The following is a 20,666-nucleotide window of genomic DNA, read 5'->3' on the forward strand; positions in this document are numbered from 1 at the left end:
CTTTCGGACTGCAGCACTATCGACTCCATCTTGTGTTACCTCTTACGGTTGAGCATCGCCGACAATGATTACAGTGGTGCAGATAACGTCAACATTGGAGTATGGAATGTCATCAGGTTGTCATGAAGTACAGGTGGCTTGGGATAGTATCCCTCAAGAAGAAACAGACCATCTTACTGCATCAATGCCGCGACGTGTTAATAGATAATCGCGGCGGACAAACACCTTATTAACAAATTCATTGAAAAAAAAAATGTAAACCCTTCGTTTTTTTTTTCCAAATTTCAATCATTCACTCCTTGATATTCTTTCTTTGTTTCACCGAAAAAAAATTTAAATTTTAACAGGTTTCAATCTTCCTAGGAAAATTTGGTGTATTTTGAATAGACTTAGAACTGGTCATGGTCGTTGTAATAGTACCCTCTTCAAATGGCGTTCTATTGATAGCCCACTATGTGAGTGTGGTGTAGAAGAGACCATTGACCACTTGGTGAATGATTGTCCGATTTATAAATTTCATGATGGTTTCCAAGCTATCCATTCAGTTTCAGATTCTTTTTTAGAATGGGTAGTTAACTTCAAATCGATATAATGAAAACTAATATTTAGTACTCCTTTCTGCTTCTTTTCTTTTTGTTTTAGGATCCAATTGGAAATTATAGAGTCGTCAACCGAAAAGAGAGGATAAAGGAAATTTTGTTTTGGTTGAAGAGGAAGTCCTTCAATATAAATTATGTCAGCTTATTCTGTAAACGTTTACACAAACCAGTCACTACACCGATACGGGGAGACAGAGTTTTTGCTGAGGTTTTTATCTGTTCTCTTGTATCATACGTTGAAATGTATGATGCCCCGTTACATTTCCTCTGCTAATACTGAGATTCATCGACACATATGCTTGATTGTTTGAAATTAACATTTTGTATTGCTCTTTCTCAAAAGAATATATATATTTATCCCTTAATATATAAGCGGAAATGAATTATTAAGATTAAGGACCACTGTTTTGTCATACTGATTTTTCCATCAGTGGTCCTGGGATGAAACACCGCAATCCTTTCAGAGAGAGAACCTTAAAAATTGGCTAAGAACGCCTTTTCATTATTGAAATAGACTCCAATTCTTTCAACCAATTTTGAAGTTATCAATGCAAGAAGTTATTATTAATTCCCTCTAGTTCCAATCTCCTACTAATATTTCCTCTTAGAAAACTTATCGAAAAATGTCACTTTGCTAGGTACCTCAGTGAAACGTGGTTTAGGATACATATTCTAGGCTTTATCGCACATCCAGAGACGATGTCAGTTGTCCGTAAGTACCCATTACATTATCCGGAGCGTGAAAAATTTCCAATTTATCTCCAATAAAACGATGATATATTGCTTATAAACCACAACGAGCGAAGCTAGCTGGGCGATTTATATTGGCGATTATTTTGAGGGATTGTGGTGATGTGATTTTCTTTCTTCGCTGCAACGGGTTTGTTTTGATTCATTCCGAACTGGTGCAAGGGACAAATGGAAAGATAACAGATAGCTTTTAGGGTAAAGATAGTACTTCAGTTCAATTCAACTCCATCCATTCTGTTACTTCAGTGGCTGCTCCTCAAACTGTTATATATAGTCCTATATCCTACCGATCGCCATTAAACTAGCGGATAACCTTCGAATGAAACTTGATATTATTTACTTTTTGGTTTTCATTGTTGAAAATCGATTTGAAAAGATTTTTGATCGATTTTGATAGAGTAAACTTTGTCTTATTCTTTGAATAAGTTATTTGTTCGGCATCTTATGACAACCTTTTTCAGGTTATTAGATGTCATGTTTTCGAATTCATTTCGTTATTTATTGTATTCATTATGTCAATTTTTTCATATGAAATTCAGCATTTCCTGGGGAATAGTACTCTTCGATCATGCTCAAAGGTGAAATTTCTTACGTTCTAAACCCATCCGATAATCATGAAAATTGGTATGGCAATTCGGATCGTTTGATAAGTTCCACCAAGAGTATCATTTTGAAGAAATTTGGTAGGTGTTATTATTCGAGTAAGGATGTTACATATTTCTTAAGAATTTTGGTTTTTCGAAAATACGATCTGGTTTGCTCATATGTAGGTTTATTTGAAGTTAAGGAAGATTACAGTAAGTATAGAGGGGCTTTCAATAAGAGGTTTCATTTTGATATTGAAAAAAAATATATTTTGAGGGGATTTAATGGAATTCATTGTAAAGAAGAAGATATGCTAAAAACGATGGAAAACGATATCAAGCAAATGCTGTTGAGGCATCAAATCTTCTTCCTGAAATGTTTCATGACCAATTCGCACATTTGCTGCTGTATGTCCTCGATAACTTCAAGAATTCCATCTTCAAAGTCTTGAATCATTTGTATCGCATGAACCTTATTGTTTTAAAGTGTTAAATCATCGTTGATCAATCAAAGCTCGGTAGCGCAATCCATTCACCGCAACAGTTGCATTAACTGCATTTTCGAATAAGTATGGTCCAATCACACCACCAACCCAAAAACCTCACCAAACAGAGGATACGTTGAGGCTAGTCAACAATCCTAATTGGGTTTTCCGATTCCCATATGTGGCAATTCTGTTCATTAACGTAACCTGCGAGTTGAAAATTAGCCTCATCACTGAAAATTGTTTTCAGATAAAAATGAAAAATACGAAAATACGACGTTCCTGATGATGGACTTGCTTGAGTTTTTGTGTTAACTGAACTTTGACAATTTTCAGTTTGTGGAATGCTTAATTGCCAGGATCGATGAGGAACCGACAGACCTGAGTTTTCGTTAACACTACGGAATGCAGCAGCAATATTTTCAGTTGTTCTTGTGCGACGCACACGGTTTCGATTCTTCACATCACAAACTTGTCCCAACAGCTTAAATTTTTCCACCAGTTTCACCATTGATGGCCAAATATGTGTTTCACAATTTCTCAAAAGTGCTTTAGTTTCACGATCTGAAACTGCAAAATTTTCACCATTTTTGTAGTGAATTTTAACAATTTCAATACTCATCTGAAGCGTGTCTCTCTCCATTTTTGGTAATGACGGTGTTTCAATTGTCAAATATCAAAAGATGACAGCTTCAAGAGGGACAGTTGTCTAGATACTGAGCTATATAAATGAAACCTCTCATTAAAAACACTTTATTACAATTTCATAATTAGTTATGGTGAATGTTTAGGAAGAAGGACAAGGAACCATCATGCTACATCCATTGGCAGAGTTGGTTTGGTAATTTAATTACTGAATGAACAAACATATGAATGCATATTTTTTTACTAATGTTAAAGAAAATTGTATGATTCATGTAATTCATGCAAATTAATTGTATTGTATAAATATTGTATAAATAAATTCATGTTGTAGAGCTAACATTATTATTATAATTTTATTTCATCGAAATAGAACATGAATGTAAATCTCAACGATAAGATTTTTGATAGCGGGCACGAGCACATGGACCACCGAATGTCTTGGGTTCGCATCTCCTAGGATCAGCAACTAATAATGTGCTATCGTATTGAATGAGAATGTGTTTCAATTCCTTCTTGGAGGCTTCATCAACGTATTTTTGATGATAAGCAACAATGGCTTTTGAGATACCTTGTCTGATGGCATAAATCTGAGACACATGACCACATTATATTAACAAATTATACGAAAGTTTCCTTTCTTTGATTATCTGAAATTAGGTTTTTACACGGTATTATTGAGATTTTTTCATGAAAAATGTGAACAGTTCTTCAAAATCGAAAGACTGGTTATTGGTGAATTGAAGGAATCAAGAAGAAGAAATCGGTCTTATGACGAACAACTTTTCTCATTTTTTGAAAAGGATATCAAAATAATGACAGCAAAACATGAATTAGTATTCAAAAATTATATATTCATAATATAGTATGGTAACAGAATTGAGAATTTTTTCGAATGATTATTCGAGTACATATCTCCATTTTCTTCAGGTGCGTTTGTCCCTTCTCTCAATCTCTTTTGTGGGTTTGTAGTTCAGAAGATTCATGAGTATTTATTAGAGAACCTGAAATATTGTTGAAAGATTGAATGTATAAGAATCAGATAAATAGCTGAACAATATTCTCAACAATTGACAACGTTAGCTCTGGCCATCTTTACAATGCTCTTTACTTCAAATTAAAAATAATAAACTTTAATAAATTCAGTCTTTGCAATTATTTTTATGTCATTTCAATAGAAATCGAAATCTATACTTCAAACTTATTTTTACAATTATCATTCACCATTTCTGACTAAAATTCTGAAAAGAGAAGAAAAATACTTACTAACTACTGACATAGTTTGTGTGTCAGATAACGTTGAAAATGTTAAATCTTTGGTTATTTCACATGTGAAACTTCCTGCAATGTTGAAATCTATATCTGTCAGGACTACTTGTGTACTGTTAGATCTGTGTTCCTGCAACAAATGAAAACAAATTTTCAATAGCTAGACCATAACTCGATGAAGTATAGAAGTACAAGTATTTTTGGTTTTCCCAACTCAGAACATAATTTCTATTATAGTCATGTGAAATATGCCTTAAAATTGTTGATTGCCTGATCGAAACTTCAAAATTCAATCAGAAAGTCGAAATAAATTTTTATTCTCAGTGACGATAGTAATAGCCAAATTGAAGATTTTAGTATAGATATATATATAAACAATTTCATAATTTATACAGAAGTCGGTGCTTTTCCTGATCCTTCCTCTCGAATTAATTGAGATATAATAAATAAAATGGCTGATACTTGGTAATGAATGAAGAAAATACAAAAAAAAAAGAACTACAATTTCAAGTGTGTAAAAATATCATACGATATTGATTATCTATCTGGTTTATGTGTCAGCAAAAATGCCATCAACATAACCATTGTCATGTTGGGTTGAGTTATGCGGTACTGATGATCCCTAACAAGGGTGAAACCGGTATATCGCTACTCTCCCTTGATGACATGCATTCTCCTTGGATTACTTTCGATTATGATTCCTACGTAATATCGTGAAAGTCTTCTGTTTGACAATGGTTATGTTGATGGCATTTTCGCTGATGGAGTAACCAGATAGATAATTAATATCGTATGATATTATTACATACTTGAAATTGAACTTCTTTTTTTTTTGTATTTCCTTAATTGATATATACAAACTACGTGAATGTCAGGATCCTAAAATAAAAGTTAGGTCAATAGAATAATTTATCATAAAAGCCTAACAATTAGATATACAGGGTGGCCATTTGAAAACGAAACAGACGAGATTACAGACGAAATAAAGTTTTTCGATAGAAATGCTCGGACAGGTCGATTTCTGTTTCGAGGGGGACAACTTAAGATGTAGGTTACGGACGCATAGCGCTTCAACCCTTGCTACTACAACCCTCACCCCCAAATTTTGAATAGGGAAGATGGGGTGAGTGATACCTCATTTGAAAGGTATTTTTATACTGATTTCAGCACAGTAATTGTTTTTTCATTTTATGCATTAGTTCTCGAAATATTCTTAACTAAGTATTTGAAAATGAAGTGGTGTTTTCATGGCACTTGTAGTAATCGACATTTTGAGCTTCAAAACAACCATGACTGTGGCTTCCTTCCTAACTAACTAACGCATGAATATTTCGAGAACTAATGCATAAAATGAAAAAACAATTACTGTGCTGAAATCAGTATAAAAATACCTTTAAATTGAGGTATCACTCACCCCATCTTCCCTATTCAAAAATTGGGGGTGGGGGTTGTAGCAGCAAGGGTTGAAGCGCTATGCGTCCGTAACCTACATCTTAAGTTGTCCCCCACGAAACAGAAATCGACCTGTCCGAGCATTTCTATCGAAAAACTTTATTTCGTATGTAATCTCGTCTGTTTCGTTTTCAAATGGCCACCCTGTATAGTTCTTCAATAAATATTTTCTTATCAACATTTATCTCATCTCCAAAGATTTGGGTGAGCTAACACCTGCCTGCCTAAAGGATCATACATCAAATTGATGTTTTTCCCGTCTTGAGGATAAGTTACCTGTCCCATCTAATAAATAATGTATTTTTGATATTACGACATAACTCTTAGAGTTGATATACCCAACCATCAGCTTCGTCTCCAGGATCATTTATAATTCACCGGGACATTCGTCATATAACTGTGGAAATAAGAGTCATTTGTCCATTTCTGGAATGGTCTCGACATTAGTTCAGTAACTAAATATGAGGTTGCTAATTGAAAAAGTTATTGAAGTTTGTTCTTTCAATCATAGCCCTGAAGATATGCAGGCTTCGTATTGACTGTATATCAGTGAATAGCGTCGTATGAGTTGTAACACATGAGTATTTCCATACAACTATCTCATTTCTAACTGGAAATATTTAAAAATATCCATGACAGTGCTAAAGACGTTTATACCACTTCAATCAATAGGTCACTAATGGCACCACAGTTCTATACACCTTTTTTTCTCGTAAGTACCTACCAAGCTTCAAAAGATGCATGTCAAATTTTCGAAACAGAGAGGTGGTTTTGAGCAATCGTAAATTGAAAATGCCATAGATAGCCGTGCAGTTGTAGTAAGATTTAAGAAGGCAGTGTATTCACGATTTTGCGTGAACATTAATTCTTTGAGAATGCTTTGCTCGGAATGGGTGCCGCACTTACTCACCGCTTACTAAATGCATCGTCGATTCTGAACGCGGATAGAAGCTGCTTAAGCAGAATGAACAGAGTTTGTAGCTTCGATATCAGTCAGTGATAGAAACATGGATTCATCATTAGACCTTTGAGTCAACCATTATCTAATTGTTAGCAACAATTTTAGACTGATAAGAGAACAGACTTTTTCGGAAACTTATATAGGAACAAAAATTCAACATTTGGCAGAAAAATATTCTATAGGGTATCGTAAAATTTGAAATGATATTGGAGAGTTTGCCGCTTGGGATTTCTGAACTATCGGAAGAAATTCAATAAAGGAGATGAGTTAACATCTGTTTGTTCGTTCAAAAGAATATTTTGACTATTATACCTGTTTATTTCTAGGATTCTAAAAGTGTCAATCTTATGCTCTTATTTTCTGAATGGAGGATTTCAAAGTTGTGATTGAAGGTGTGATTCAATTGTTTCAAATGATTCGCATAAGTTGAGAACGAACTATCAGATGTATAACTCTTCTGGCAATCATTACAGGTTAACTTGTAGACACCGGATTTTAAAAGATAAAACCGAGAAAAAAAAAATCCGGTGTCTACAAGTTAACCTGTAATTATTACCCTATGGTTTATATTGGACAGACAGAAAGATCTTTCAAGAAGAGGATAAACGAACACCAGAAGAGTTATACATCTGATAGCTGGTTGTCAACTCATACAAATCATTTTAAAGAATTAAATCACACCTTCAATCACAACTTTGAAATCCTCCATTCAGAAAATAAAAGCATGAGATGGACACTTTTAGAATCCCTAGAAATAAACAGGTATAATAGTCAGAACATTCTTTTGAACGAACTAATAGATGTTAACTCATCTTCTTATGGAATTTCTTCCGATAGTTTGGAAATCCCAGGCGCCAAACAGTCCAATATAATTTCGAATTTTATGATATATTGAATATTTTTCTGCCAATTGTTGAATTTTTGTCTGTACTCTTATCGGTCAAAAATGTAGCCTGGTGAAGCCACAGTGTAGCGAAACAATTGTTGCTAACAATTGGATAATCCAGTGGAAATTATTTTGTTCTATTTTATTAATACGCAGAATATTTATTATTTTCTCTATCTGCCTGCTGAAATCCAAGGTTTGGCAACTTTTGCTCTCCTATTGTCATCCGTTGTTTCACGACGTTCTGCGCACTTGAAGTTTGTTTTCTGAATTTCTGATATATTTAGGTGTTCATCTCAATATATTTAGAGTTGATATGAAACTTTGATCCACTATGGGACATAAGAAGTATGTGGAGAAACTCGCGAATTGAGTGAAATATCGTATCATTGATATGCTTTCATTTTGCCTACTGAAAATGACATTCATGCTCGTTCTATCTATGTTTATTACTCTGAGGGCGCTTCTAACGTTAGACTAGCCAATAGAAAACTTTTTGGCTTTATCGAACTTTTTGTTTCGAATTACTTGGACTATAACACATCAAAAATTCAGCCAATTTGACAGGAAGTCACTTTTCTTGTGCGTTTTCCTGTATACAATTATATTAAGATGTTCCCACTGCAATACGACGAGATCATTTGTGAAAATATCAAAAATATCGCGACCCTACTAGCACACTGAGGGGAGGCCGAAGATGCAGGAATAATTATTTCAGAATCTCCGTGATTAATCATTTCGTCTCATGGACCACGTTCAGAACGGTTCTGGAGCAAATTCCAATTCGGAATTCGAGATTAATATAATGAATTCCGAGAAATTATAGAACATAATTCTGAAAACATAGCCTGCTGAAAATTCATTAGTCCATTCTTCGCTCCTAGGATCAACAATCCATTATGTTGCTAATTAATTCGCTCTGGGCTTGTTGTTTTATGAAAGTCATAAAACGACGCTGAGGTAATGGAAAGAACGTTTTCATTGAGCACTTCCAGCCGACACGTACGCTATTTGTTTAAATCCATGAGAATTTACGAAATTTGAAGATGTTTTCCTACTAGACCGCAGCGAAAGAAACCAGGAAATTTTTAAAATGTTCAGTTCATTCATCTCGAGAAAATCTGCAATGGGCATCTCGAATACCAGAAAAAATACTGATTTCTTACATGATACTCCAAAACAATTATTTTGAATTTGAAAGAAGTCTAGAAAGACCTTTCGCTGTATCTAATGCTGTATATTCAACTATGGTGCTTTAGATCCAGCGTGTCTTTCTATGATGGTTTTGAAGGTTTTAAGAAAACATGTTTACACTATTTTTTTAATTGTGATGAATTTATAATGTACCTTATCGTAATATGTGTAAACAGAGATTCAAAGTGAATATACTTCCAGGAAACTCTTAGTTCACTAGTTTAGATCTCACATATAACTGAATTTTCCATTATTCATCGAAAAAGGCAAGATATCCATTAGAACTGAACAGAAATTTTACTTTCACTTCTTCACCGATAAATCGGTCTTTTTTTCAATAAAATCATGACTCAGTAATACTATTCCGCCTGCTTTCGTGAAATCATTGAATATTTATTTTTTATGCCCAAAGCGTATTGGCCTGAAAGGTAGCCAAAAAACAGATTTGATAAAAATTGATCGTACGTTTAATATGAATGCATATAATTTCGAAAAACTCTGAATTATTGAATTTGACAGCATAAATACTACCCTTGTTTTAGTCCGTAGAATCGAACGCAAAGTTATAAAATATACAATACAAATACAAATACAATATTTGAAACATCCATAGTTCATATTTCTCAAATTCAAGAGATGCACGATAATCCTACATCATTCTGTGTGAATTCTCTCTTTTATTCATTTTCTTTTAATATTTTGAAAACCATTAGGACTTACACAACAATTTGAGGAAGGAGTGATTGAGAATGAGAATCGTGATAATATCTGAGACATAAAATGAAAACAAAAGGTTGTCTGATTTTTTTTTATTTCTTGCATAACCTGATGAATCGAAGCTTCTGAAATATTTCAGCTCAATAGGAACAATATCATATTCCGAATTTTCAGATTTCAAATTGAAAAATTGAAATTTTACTTTTTTCTGTTATGGACACAACTCCTTCCAATGTACTTGATGTTGCAAATCGATTGTCATTTCAAGGCTACAAAACGTTTTAAACACTCTATTGGGTATTTCTGTTCTGTGTGCAACCGAATCATCAACACACCCTTCAGAAACTTTCGATGACTTTCAACCGCAATGTTTCTTAAGTGTCATCAAGTCTCCTTCAGATTCGATCAAAAGTGTAGCAGGCGAACTCAGAAAAAAATGACCTGTAGAGGAAATAGCATTTATCAGTTGAAAAAATATACTACTGATTCAAACACCTTATAAAACCGATAGCGCAAATTTTTAATCGAAATACAAAGTTAAATTAACAGATATGACTGTTTACTTCAAATATTTTTTAGCCTTATTGTCGTACAACATCTTCTCATTATAAAACTTAATTTTTCACATCGATTATTTTCTGACTTTGATATATTATGAAGATATGATTTATCAATATTAGATCACCGTTTTTCTCGTCACAGAAAAAAAATGTGTATTATTCACGGAAAAAATATTATTTGATATTTTAACCGAAAGCTAAAATCTTTAAATCTTGGATATTATTTTAACGATGCGATACCAGCTAAATTGTGATACTTTTTCCCTCTTGCAACAAATAACTATATAAAATAAAACTTGTGGTCAATAACTATTTCTGACAACATATCTCTAACTCATTATTTTACACCTAACTGGCAGGACCTTCAAGTGCAGGAGTGATTTTTTCAAAATGACCAATTGAAATTATACGCAACTAATAATGACAGGCGCCCACAAACTCACATAGCACCTATTCAGCTTATATTCGGTTACATTTTTTGAAGCGAATGATGTCAATTATTGAATTTCCCGGGAATATTTTCCGGTTCCATCAAATTCATCGAATAGCTGAGTATAAAATAAACGATTCATTGTTTCAGATATTCGATCAGAAAATATAATGGCAGATTCGCGATACAAATTTTTTTCATCAATGAATCCATAAAGCCAATTGGGGTCGATTGACTATGTTTACTAAATCTCTTGATGGCGAATTGAAATTATTCACATTCATTTGAATAGTACGTATGAATTGATTTGGATAAATTTATTAATCATTATGAATCGAATATCGAATTTATAAATTCAATACATATATTACATGTATTCCAGTGGATTTGAATTGAATAAAATCCGAAATTATGGAAATAGAAAATTTGCACGCTTGTTTAAATTCGTATAAGAGTAATTTTTTCATGAGAATTCTGCTGTGATATACTCAATAAAGGGTTTTTTTTAGAGTTATAGAACTTTAAATTGCAATAAAACAACGATGGATTATTCGATTGACATAAATTTTATTTATCCGTAAGATAATCTTGTGTCATTACATTTTAAATATGATTTCTGGCATATAATCGCCACGGCTGGCACGGATGTAGTCCACACTGGACGTCCAATTTTCGATGACTTTTTCCAACATTTGTGACCGTATATCGGCAATAAGACGGCGAATGTTGTCTTCCAAATGTTCAATGGTTTGTGGCATAGACCAATGACTCTACATAGCCCCACAGAAAGTAGTCTAGCGGTGTTAAATCATAAGATCTTGGAGGCCAATTCACAGGTCTTAAACGTGAAATTAGGCGGTCACCAAACGTGTCTTTCAATAAATCGATTATGGCACGAGCTGTGTGACATGTTGCGCCGTCTTGTTGGAACCACAGCTCCTGGACATCATGGTTGTTCAATTCAGGAATGAAAAAGTTAGTGATCATGACTCTATACCGATCACTATTGACTGTAACGTTCTGGCCATCAACGTTTTCGAAGAAGTACGGACCAATGATTCCACCAGCCCATAAAGGGCACCAAACAGTCAGTTTTTCTGGATGTAACGGTGTTTCGACATACACTTGAGGATTAGCTTCACTCCAAATGCGGCAGTTTCGTTTGTTGACGTAGCCATTCAACCAGTAGTGCGCTTCATCGCTAAACAAAATAAAATGGACGTAGTGCGCGATACGTATTTCGCACAGAAACATTATTTTCGAAATGAAATTGCACTATTTGCAAGCGTTGTTCAGGCGTGAGTCTATTCATGATGAATTTCCAAACCAAACTGAGAATAAATCACTTGACAGCTGTTAAATCGGTCGCCATCTTGAACAGTAATGCCAACTCAAAGTTATATTCCCCGAAAAAAACCCTCATTACAATCTAAAAAAGTTTAAACTTCATGGTCTTTCACATGTTATGATAATATAGAATGACGTGTACTTGACACTGGACGAAACTTCTGTGTTTGTTGTTCATTTTCTTCGTTTCACATAGGGCTCTCATATAAAAAAAATTAGAAATTTTTTTCCCATATAGAAATTGGAGAAAATGGAGTTTTTGTTTATCTCACCTCGCCGATGTCTTTCTTATACAAATAAAATTTCAGTGAAAACAGATGAATGGAATTCCATATCGAATATTTTCGCAAAAAAAAAATTTCATTTCACTATTACTTATCTGAATTGTAATCTTCAGTTTGACGAGATTGAATCTTCTTTGACTTATCATTGAAGGAATGGTCCCATTCTTTCAAATGATTTGCATAGTTTGAAAACGACCTGTCAGATTCATAACTTTTTTGGTGTTAATTTATCGTTTTTTTGAAAGATCTTTCTGTTTGTCCAATATAAACAAGGGTGTTCGCCAAAAACTATTTTTGAATAACATAAAATGATCACCAAAGTCACGAAATAAACAATTTTGACCTTATAATTTCACATTTCATAACCAAATTTCATCAAACTCGGTTTGAGAATATTCATGAATTTTTATAAATATGGTTTTTTTCACTTCAACTTTTCAGAAACGAAGCCACTCGGGACACATGTTCATAGAAACTTTTTTTGTGATATGACGTAAAGATATTTCGTATCGTGGTAAGGAAACAATACTTAGGAAAGAATACTTACATCTACAACTATTCCAGGATAAGGAAACACCTTCGTTTTCGGTGACTCTTTTGGCACGAATCTGTAGAACTCGTGCTGTCCTCTATACCATTTTGCTGCGTATAGGGACGATTCATCTATGTCATACGCACAATATAGGGTGGCAGACTGGTAGCGCTTCACTATTGCAGGTTCTATTGTCAATTTCACACTGTTCGTATTTGCAACACTCATCACATCTGAAAGGAAAGGGATTTATTCATTTACCAGTCGGATTTCAATGAATTGTAGTCAAAGTGTTAGGTACTGATGATTATATTGGCTATGCATTGGATTCTGTGGAGAGAATTCGATAAATTTGATATTCTACTAGTGGACCCATAAGGCGTTTGCGTGCTAGAAATTCAGGTTTACCTTCAGTCTCATAATAGATTTTTATCATACATGTAGGACATGTGATTATAATTTCATGACAAATTAATTTAATTTTCATATTCAATGATATATAAATTAATCGATTAATATCGCATGGGACTTTTGATATCTGAAAATAGATCTCAATTATAGTTTTATTTCAAATGCAGAACAGCGTTTATGTCTATGATGGATTTCCAATTCAATATCTGCAAATCTCTGTTCTTTACCTTGAGGTCGATTGTAAAAATCCCACAATCTTCCAATCATTATCTGACCTGACATTACATTTTAGTACGTAACGGAAATCGACTATGATTCTCTGGTTTGTAGAATACCTTTTCAGAAATTAAAAGAAAAAAGTGTGTTAAAAGCTGACCATGACAACCATTTACATTTTGGATGTGACGCTACTCAGAAATAGTGAGTCATGGCTTGGAAAGAGGGTTCGCTCGCCTTCCAAAGAACGCCATAATGGTTTTCAGTCACAATGAAGCAGTGTTCGATCGAGCAACTCGTGTATACATACGATATGTATGTTAGAAACGATGACTCAGTGTTAACAGCTCAAGCAGCATTTTGCGTTCATTTCGACATTTGCCGGCATGGAGCAGTTCCTAGTCAACGTACCAGGAATTGAGTTAAAGATTTTCAAACAACGAGCAACATAATGAAGAGGGTGAAGTAGTGGTGATAGTAATAATAATAATAATAATAATAAAGGTCTTTATTGAATGAAAATTTAAATACAATTGTTCCAACATCCATAGAGGGCGAGGTTCAGTTCGTTCGGAGTATTTCATACCCCGAACGTCTGTTCAACTAACCCTACAAGAACTCAATAATTTAATCGCAATAATTCCAAAATATGACGCCAAAAATAAATAAAAAAAAAATAACCTGAAAGGTGGAAAGAGAAAACGGAACGAAAAGAAAAAAAAATTTTAAGTGCAGAATTATACCCATATCCCTGAAATATTAACAAATTGTACGAAGTTTTCAAACTTTATTTCCACCTACGTATCCACTCAGAATTTCCAGCACCATCTTTCTGAATTTTTTTTTAGGGTAAGATGAATCAATGCTCGTGTAGTCTAAGGGGAAGTCGTTCAAACATTTTGCGACATTATACGAGAATGAGCGTTTAAACAGCTCTTTTGAATGAGATGGTATTGTGAGCCTTCCCCTGAAGCGGACATTGACATTGTGTACGTCACATCGGAACCTTATCTTGTTATACAAATATGGTGGTGATCTGTGGGCGACTACAGAAAAAAACTGGCAAGCAGAATGAAGCCGACGTCTCTGAGCCATGTTCAGCCAAGATATCTCCTCTAACTTATGACTGATGCGATCGAATTTTCGGATGCCGTATATCAATCTCAAACATGAGTTTTGTAATTTTTGAATTCTACCAGCATCCGATACTGTGATGCAAAGCCCATAGACTACGTCACAATAATTGGGATGTGAAAGGACCAAACTATCGCAGAGCAGGGCCTTCGTTCCTACATCAAGAAAATGTCTATTCCGAAAAATGAGTTTCAGGCTGGTGTACGATCTCCTCAGAATATGACTCACATGATGTGAGAATCGCAAGTCGTTATCAATAAAGAGGCCAAGGCTTTTAACTACACTCTGAAAATTTATACTGCAGTTGTCCATCTTCAGAAGTTGACTGTGCCTTTGCATGAAAAAGTCTCTATCCTTTGGCCTTCCAAAGAGAATGGCATTAGTTTTCTGAGGGTTTAGTTTGAGGGAATGATCGATAGAGAACTGTGTCAGATTACCTAAATCATAATTCAAAGCAGATACAGCCTGTGTGCACTCCTCCAAGAAAAATGATAGGTAAAGCTGAGTATCATCGGCATATTAGTGCTGGGTACACGACTGAAATGCGGCCGGAAACCTGGATGTATAAATGGTGAAAAGAAGAGGGGAGAGAACCGATCCCTGTGGCACACCAGTCAGCACACTTAAAAACAACGACTGCCTTCCGTCAAACACCACTGACTGTGACCTACCCGTTAAAAAAGCTGTTATCATATTGAGCGCCAACTGCGACAAACCAATATAGCGCAACACGGACCTCAAGACATCATGACTCAACGTATCAAATGCTCTAGAATAATCGAGTAACAACAATATTGTGAGCTTACCCCTATCAGTTGCCGTCAAAATATAATCTGTCATCGAAAGAAGGGCTGAGCTACATCCATAACCTCGTCTGAAACCCGACTGACAACTTGGTAAAATATTTTTACTTTCTACATATTCACGAAGTTGGCTCTCAAGTACTCTCTCAAGCACCTTTGAAAGGGTCGGTAAGATACTTATTGGTCTCAAATCATTAAAACTTGAAGGATTCTGATTTTTGGGTAGTGGGATGACACTACATCGGAAACACGGAATTCGAAATGGAGTAATTGAACATATGAGTTATGTAAGGCAACAAGAATGGCAAGCAGAGATTCAAGGTTAATATATTTATACCGTCCAAGCCTGTTGCGTTACTTTTGATATCAGCAATAACTTTCAAAATTTCTATCTCCGAAACGTTATGAAAAGTGAAATCCGCCTCTCCAAATCGATTGTTCTCATAATAAGATGTTTGATCCTTGTTTGTTTTCAACTTTGGTATTGAATTGACGAAATGAGAATTAATTAAATTAACATCGGACAAGTGGTCCGGTAAATTACCTGTATAGCCTATACTTGTTTTGACATTCAAAGATTTCAGATTCCTCCACAACTCCTTTCCCTTCTTGTCTTTCAGTTTATTGTCATAGAATGCTTTCTTTTCTTTTCTTACAGTGACAGTGAAAAGATTGCGGAGCAGTTTATAGTGATTCCAATCACGTTCAGTCCTACACTTTTTAAATTTAGACAGAGCTTTATCTCTATCCTTCTTCAAAGCTCGAAGGTACTCCGTGAACCAAGGAGCATATGGTTTGGTTGTGCGATACGTTTTATATGGCGCATGTAAATCTAAAAGAGCAACAATGTTGCCACAGAAAAAGTCGACTTTATCATCTACATTATTTATGTCATAGATATTGCGCCATGGAATAGATCGCAAGTCCAGGGCCCCCGCAACCGCGCGTGCAACGCGTGCACCGCACGCGGGCGCCACTCTAAAAGGGCGCCAAAATCTCTTATAGACCGCATGTAGAACCGATGGACCAAAGATTTTCGAAAAAGATTCTTTCAAATTTCATTTATTTATTTATTTCAACGGTACAACCATTTTACATGATAACGAAAACAAATAAACCGTAATAAAACAAAAGAAATAATACTTCTTTCTTGCAATTTATACAAGTTTCCGAACGTCGCAATAGGTACGAAATAGCCAGATATTGGTTTACAAAAACGCATACTCGATGCTAATCCTAGGTCATTTATTGCGCCATGTGTTGCACACAGCTTGTATTTAACTGAAAATGATGCTGCTAAGGTTTCAAATGAAACACTGGACTCTTTTGATATTGTACAAGAACTTTATATATATTTCTCTTCATCCACAAAAAGATTGTAATGTTATAAAAAAGCATGATCCTCAGTTACATCTAAAACCCCTGAGTGATACTAGATGGTCAAGTAGAATTGATGCTAAAGTTTCATTTTATTCAAATATGTGATAGCCTTTTAGAAATAGCAGAAAATGATACTTTTAACATAGAAACTAGACATAAAGCAAGTTCTCTTTTATTAAATATTCATTCTTTAAAATTTATTTGAAGTATAATGATTTCTTATGATGTTTCACTGCAGATTAATATTGTTAGCAAAATGATGCAAAGTGTAGCGATTGACATGAAAGTGTGCCAAAACTATTTGAAGAATTAAGTTGATCATTTCAAAAATTATAGGGATGATAATGTTCTCGAGGAAAAACTTGCGGAAGCTGGAAAACTAGCGGCTGCTCTTGAGATAGATCAAGGTTTTTCTCCATGATATACTGTAAGACGAAAGTATAAACCAAAATTGTTCGATTATGAACAGACGGATGAGGCACCTCAAGATCCAAAAATCGCTTTTAAAATAAATTTCTTTTTGAAAATAATTGATCAAACACTAAGTTCCTTAATTAGTAGGTTTGATATGATATCTGATTACGATAACGTTTTTTGTTTTATTTGTGATATTCTTAAATTAAATGACAAATATCTATTAAAATGCTGTCATGCTCTTCAACAAAAAGAGAAAAAAAGAGGCTGACGTGAAAGAAAATGATTTATTCAACGAGATAAAAGCCTTAAGAATTTTTCATTATCTGAAGCGAAAATCCTCTTGAAATTCTACAATATATTTTTGAAAATAATAACTTCTTCTCTACCGAATCTTAGTATTGCCTCAAGAATCCTTCTCACTTTACCTGTGTCTGTTGCTTCTGGTGAGAGATCATTCACTAAATTAAAAATAATTAAAAACTATTTGAAGGCTACCATGTCATGAGAAAGATTTTCTGGATTGGCAATCTTAGATATAGAGCAAGAGATACTCGATAAAATTGATTGATTGATAATATAAAAGAATTTTCAGCAGCCAAATCTAGAAAAACATCCATTCAATTTCTGGATTGATCCTAATTAAATGTTTATGCCTTTATGAATAATTTATAGAAGAATACAGCTTGAATTTCGAATGAAATTTGGAATGTATTATGTTACAACTAACACCATAAAGTTCTTGAGGCAATGAAGGTTGCTGATAGATTTTCAACCATTCTACACTAAATTCTCAATAAAACTTAAAAAAAAAATTTCCGATTATCCAGCAGTGCTTTTCTCCACCTCCCCTCTTTAAGGGGCGCCAAAATATGTTCCGCACGCGGGCGTTGATGTCCCTTGCGGGGGCCCTGCGCAAGTCACAGTCAAACTGAGAGACATTCAAACCCTTAAAATCCCGCGATGTAACCAACCTTGGATTAGGTTTGTTCACCTTCAGCTTTAGACTGCAAGAAATCAGCTCGTGATCCGAAAAATCAACTGACTCTACTCTTATGGACGAAACCATATCAACCGAGTCAACAAGTATATAGTCTAACAGTGTGGCAGACTTAATTGTTATTCGCGTCGGCTCATCGACCAACTGTTTAAGGCCAAGACCCTCAAAAAAATTGATGACGAACATTGTATCAGAATTATTGATTTCGAGCAAATCAATATTGAAATCGCCAAAACAAACAACACCATCCACCAACGGTATAACCTGCGATAATTCAGTTTCGAATGCATCCAAAAAAAGTTTGTAGTTGAAGGTAGGTGGTCTATAAGTTGAACAAATAGCGATATTAGTCCCAGGCAACTTCAACTCAATCCACAACTGCTCTATATCTGTACCACTTGGCAGAACTTTAAAAGCGAAATGACTCTTCACGAAAATACCAACTCCGCCTCCACGACCCACTCTATCCCGGCGCACAAAACTATATCCAACAATAGCAAGATCATTATTTGTTATATTGGAACACAACCAAGTTTCACCGACGCACACAATGTCAAAATCATTAGCTAATAAAATGTTTTTGAAATCATCCAAATGAGCAACTAAGGATCTAACATTGAGATGGGCACATTTGAGACTGGAAGTTAACATTCTGGAGGATACGTTTACATTTCAACGGAAAATCATATACCTATAAACATCATAAATAAATAAATCACTTATAATAAAAATGAAATTGAAAAAATGCGATGAGCAATTAACTATCTCGTCTATAGACGAAACTGTATTCTGGTGTTATAATAGGGTAAATTCTGAAAGAAAAAAACACACAAAAAAAAATTAAATTTGAAAACTAAAATAAAGAATTTTGAAAAAAAAAATGCAAACTGAAAAAGCTGTGGTATTACAAAAGAGTAGATCAAGAAAACAAATAATTCATACATAAAGTTAATTCCCAAACCAATTTTATATCAACGAGTCCATAAGATATTAAGTTTTTAGGTCATTTTCAGAGTTTATTTTACGTTTCTGACCCGACATGATAGCATAAATTTGTCCATTTCTTGTCCAAGTAGATTTAAAGCCAACTTTTTCACCAGTTTTTTTGTAGATTTCCATTCTAGCTGAAGTTAACCATTCATTTATAACCACAGGAGTTCCCTTAAGGCACTTCTTTGCATTAAATACTTTATTACGCATCCATCTATTCACAAACATGATCGATAAAGGACGCGGTCTCGTTGATTTGCGGTTTTCTTTTTTTCCCAACCGAAAACAGTAATTGATATCAATTGCAGTGATTGAGATATTTGGCATTTTATTATTGATATAATCAGCCACGAATTCGCATAAGTTGTTTGTTTCGGGTTCTTCTGCGATACCGCTGATAACAAGACCATTTAAGAGTTCAACCTGCTTTTGATCATCCATCCTCTTCTCACACATTTCAGACTGATGTTGCAGTTTAGCAATTTCCGAACGTAAGTTATCGATGGAATTTAGTGTATTTATTTCGAATGCTGAAATCTTTTCTAATATATTTTTCATCGATTTGTCTTTTGGATTTTCACTGGATGTATCATTGTTAGTGTTGGACATAATTAGATTTTTCAACTCACGTACGTTTCCTTTCATATCTTTTTCCAACCTTAGCAGTTCTACACTGAAATCCACAGTATTTGTTTCCTGGGAAGATCCGGCATTATTTGATCGTGTTGTTTTCCCCATGTTGTTCGAAAAGTAATATAGGGCACTCACGAAAGCTCACTTTTAACCAATAATTTCAACCCTTAATATAATTTTATCTGGGAGTAACTCTAAACGCGTCTTACTTCGTTGGCGACATATGCATTATGTGACTTATGTGACTTCAAACATGTACGTGGATATATGATTAACAAGTTTTTTTTTCAACAACTTCACAGGCTGAAGTTGAAGGCAATGTATAGTTCCAGCAAGGTAGAGCTACTGCTCACACTGCCAGAATTTCAAGATTTGGATATGCGTTATGCGCTCCTTCTTGATCTCCTGAACTCAACATGTGTAATCTTTATTTGGGAACAATTAAAAGAGCAAGTTCATCGACATAAACCCCGACCTTTAGATGACTTGGCAGCAGTTATTCAGAGGTGGCGTTGATCACTGAATTGACAATACGAGTCTGGAGGAGGTTCGTGGACAGAAAATTGTCTGAGGAAGAATAATGTGACTTTCCTGACATATTTTTTTCTTTTTGAAGTAAATGGCGTTCAGCCGTAACTATGTAACATGAATAACTAAATATTATCTTGAAAAATTGATATTGTATTACCATTGATTCGTAAAATGTTAATGTTTCTCCTGGTCACTCTGTATTTGATGAAAGGAATATATGTCTGAATTTACTGTTGAATTGTGACGGTCACCTTGTTACACGCAAAATCTCAACCCACCAGGATTTATTATCAGGTTTTTTTCGATATTCCTCTTGAATTTTGTACTTTATAGGATAAATTTGAAATTTTGCACAGAGGTTGAAATTATTATGAGTTCACACTAAGAATCTCAAATCCATCGGTTGAGTGGTTGGTCACGGAATTATTGGTTAATTTTTCGTCAATATTCTTTGTCTTTATC

The 20,666-nt window shown here is 34.5% G+C and overlaps 1 protein-coding gene across 1 annotated transcript in view; it reads right to left on the reverse strand.

The window, feature by feature from the left end:
- Positions 1–20,666, reverse strand: part of LOC123678582 — a 64,587-nt gene that overhangs the window by 16,573 nt on the left and 27,348 nt on the right. Inside the window, exons 2-3 of the mRNA XM_045615707.1 lie at positions 12,708–12,925; positions 4,327–4,459 (exon numbers count right to left, since the gene is read on the reverse strand). Coding sequence (XP_045471663.1) covers positions 4,327–4,459; positions 12,708–12,925 — 351 coding nt within the window. The remainder of the gene's footprint in view (positions 1–4,326; positions 4,460–12,707; positions 12,926–20,666) is intronic.

Source organism: Harmonia axyridis, chromosome 1, assembly GCF_914767665.1.
Source record: "Harmonia axyridis chromosome 1, icHarAxyr1.1, whole genome shotgun sequence".
Taxonomy (NCBI): Eukaryota; Metazoa; Arthropoda; class Insecta; order Coleoptera; family Coccinellidae; genus Harmonia; species Harmonia axyridis.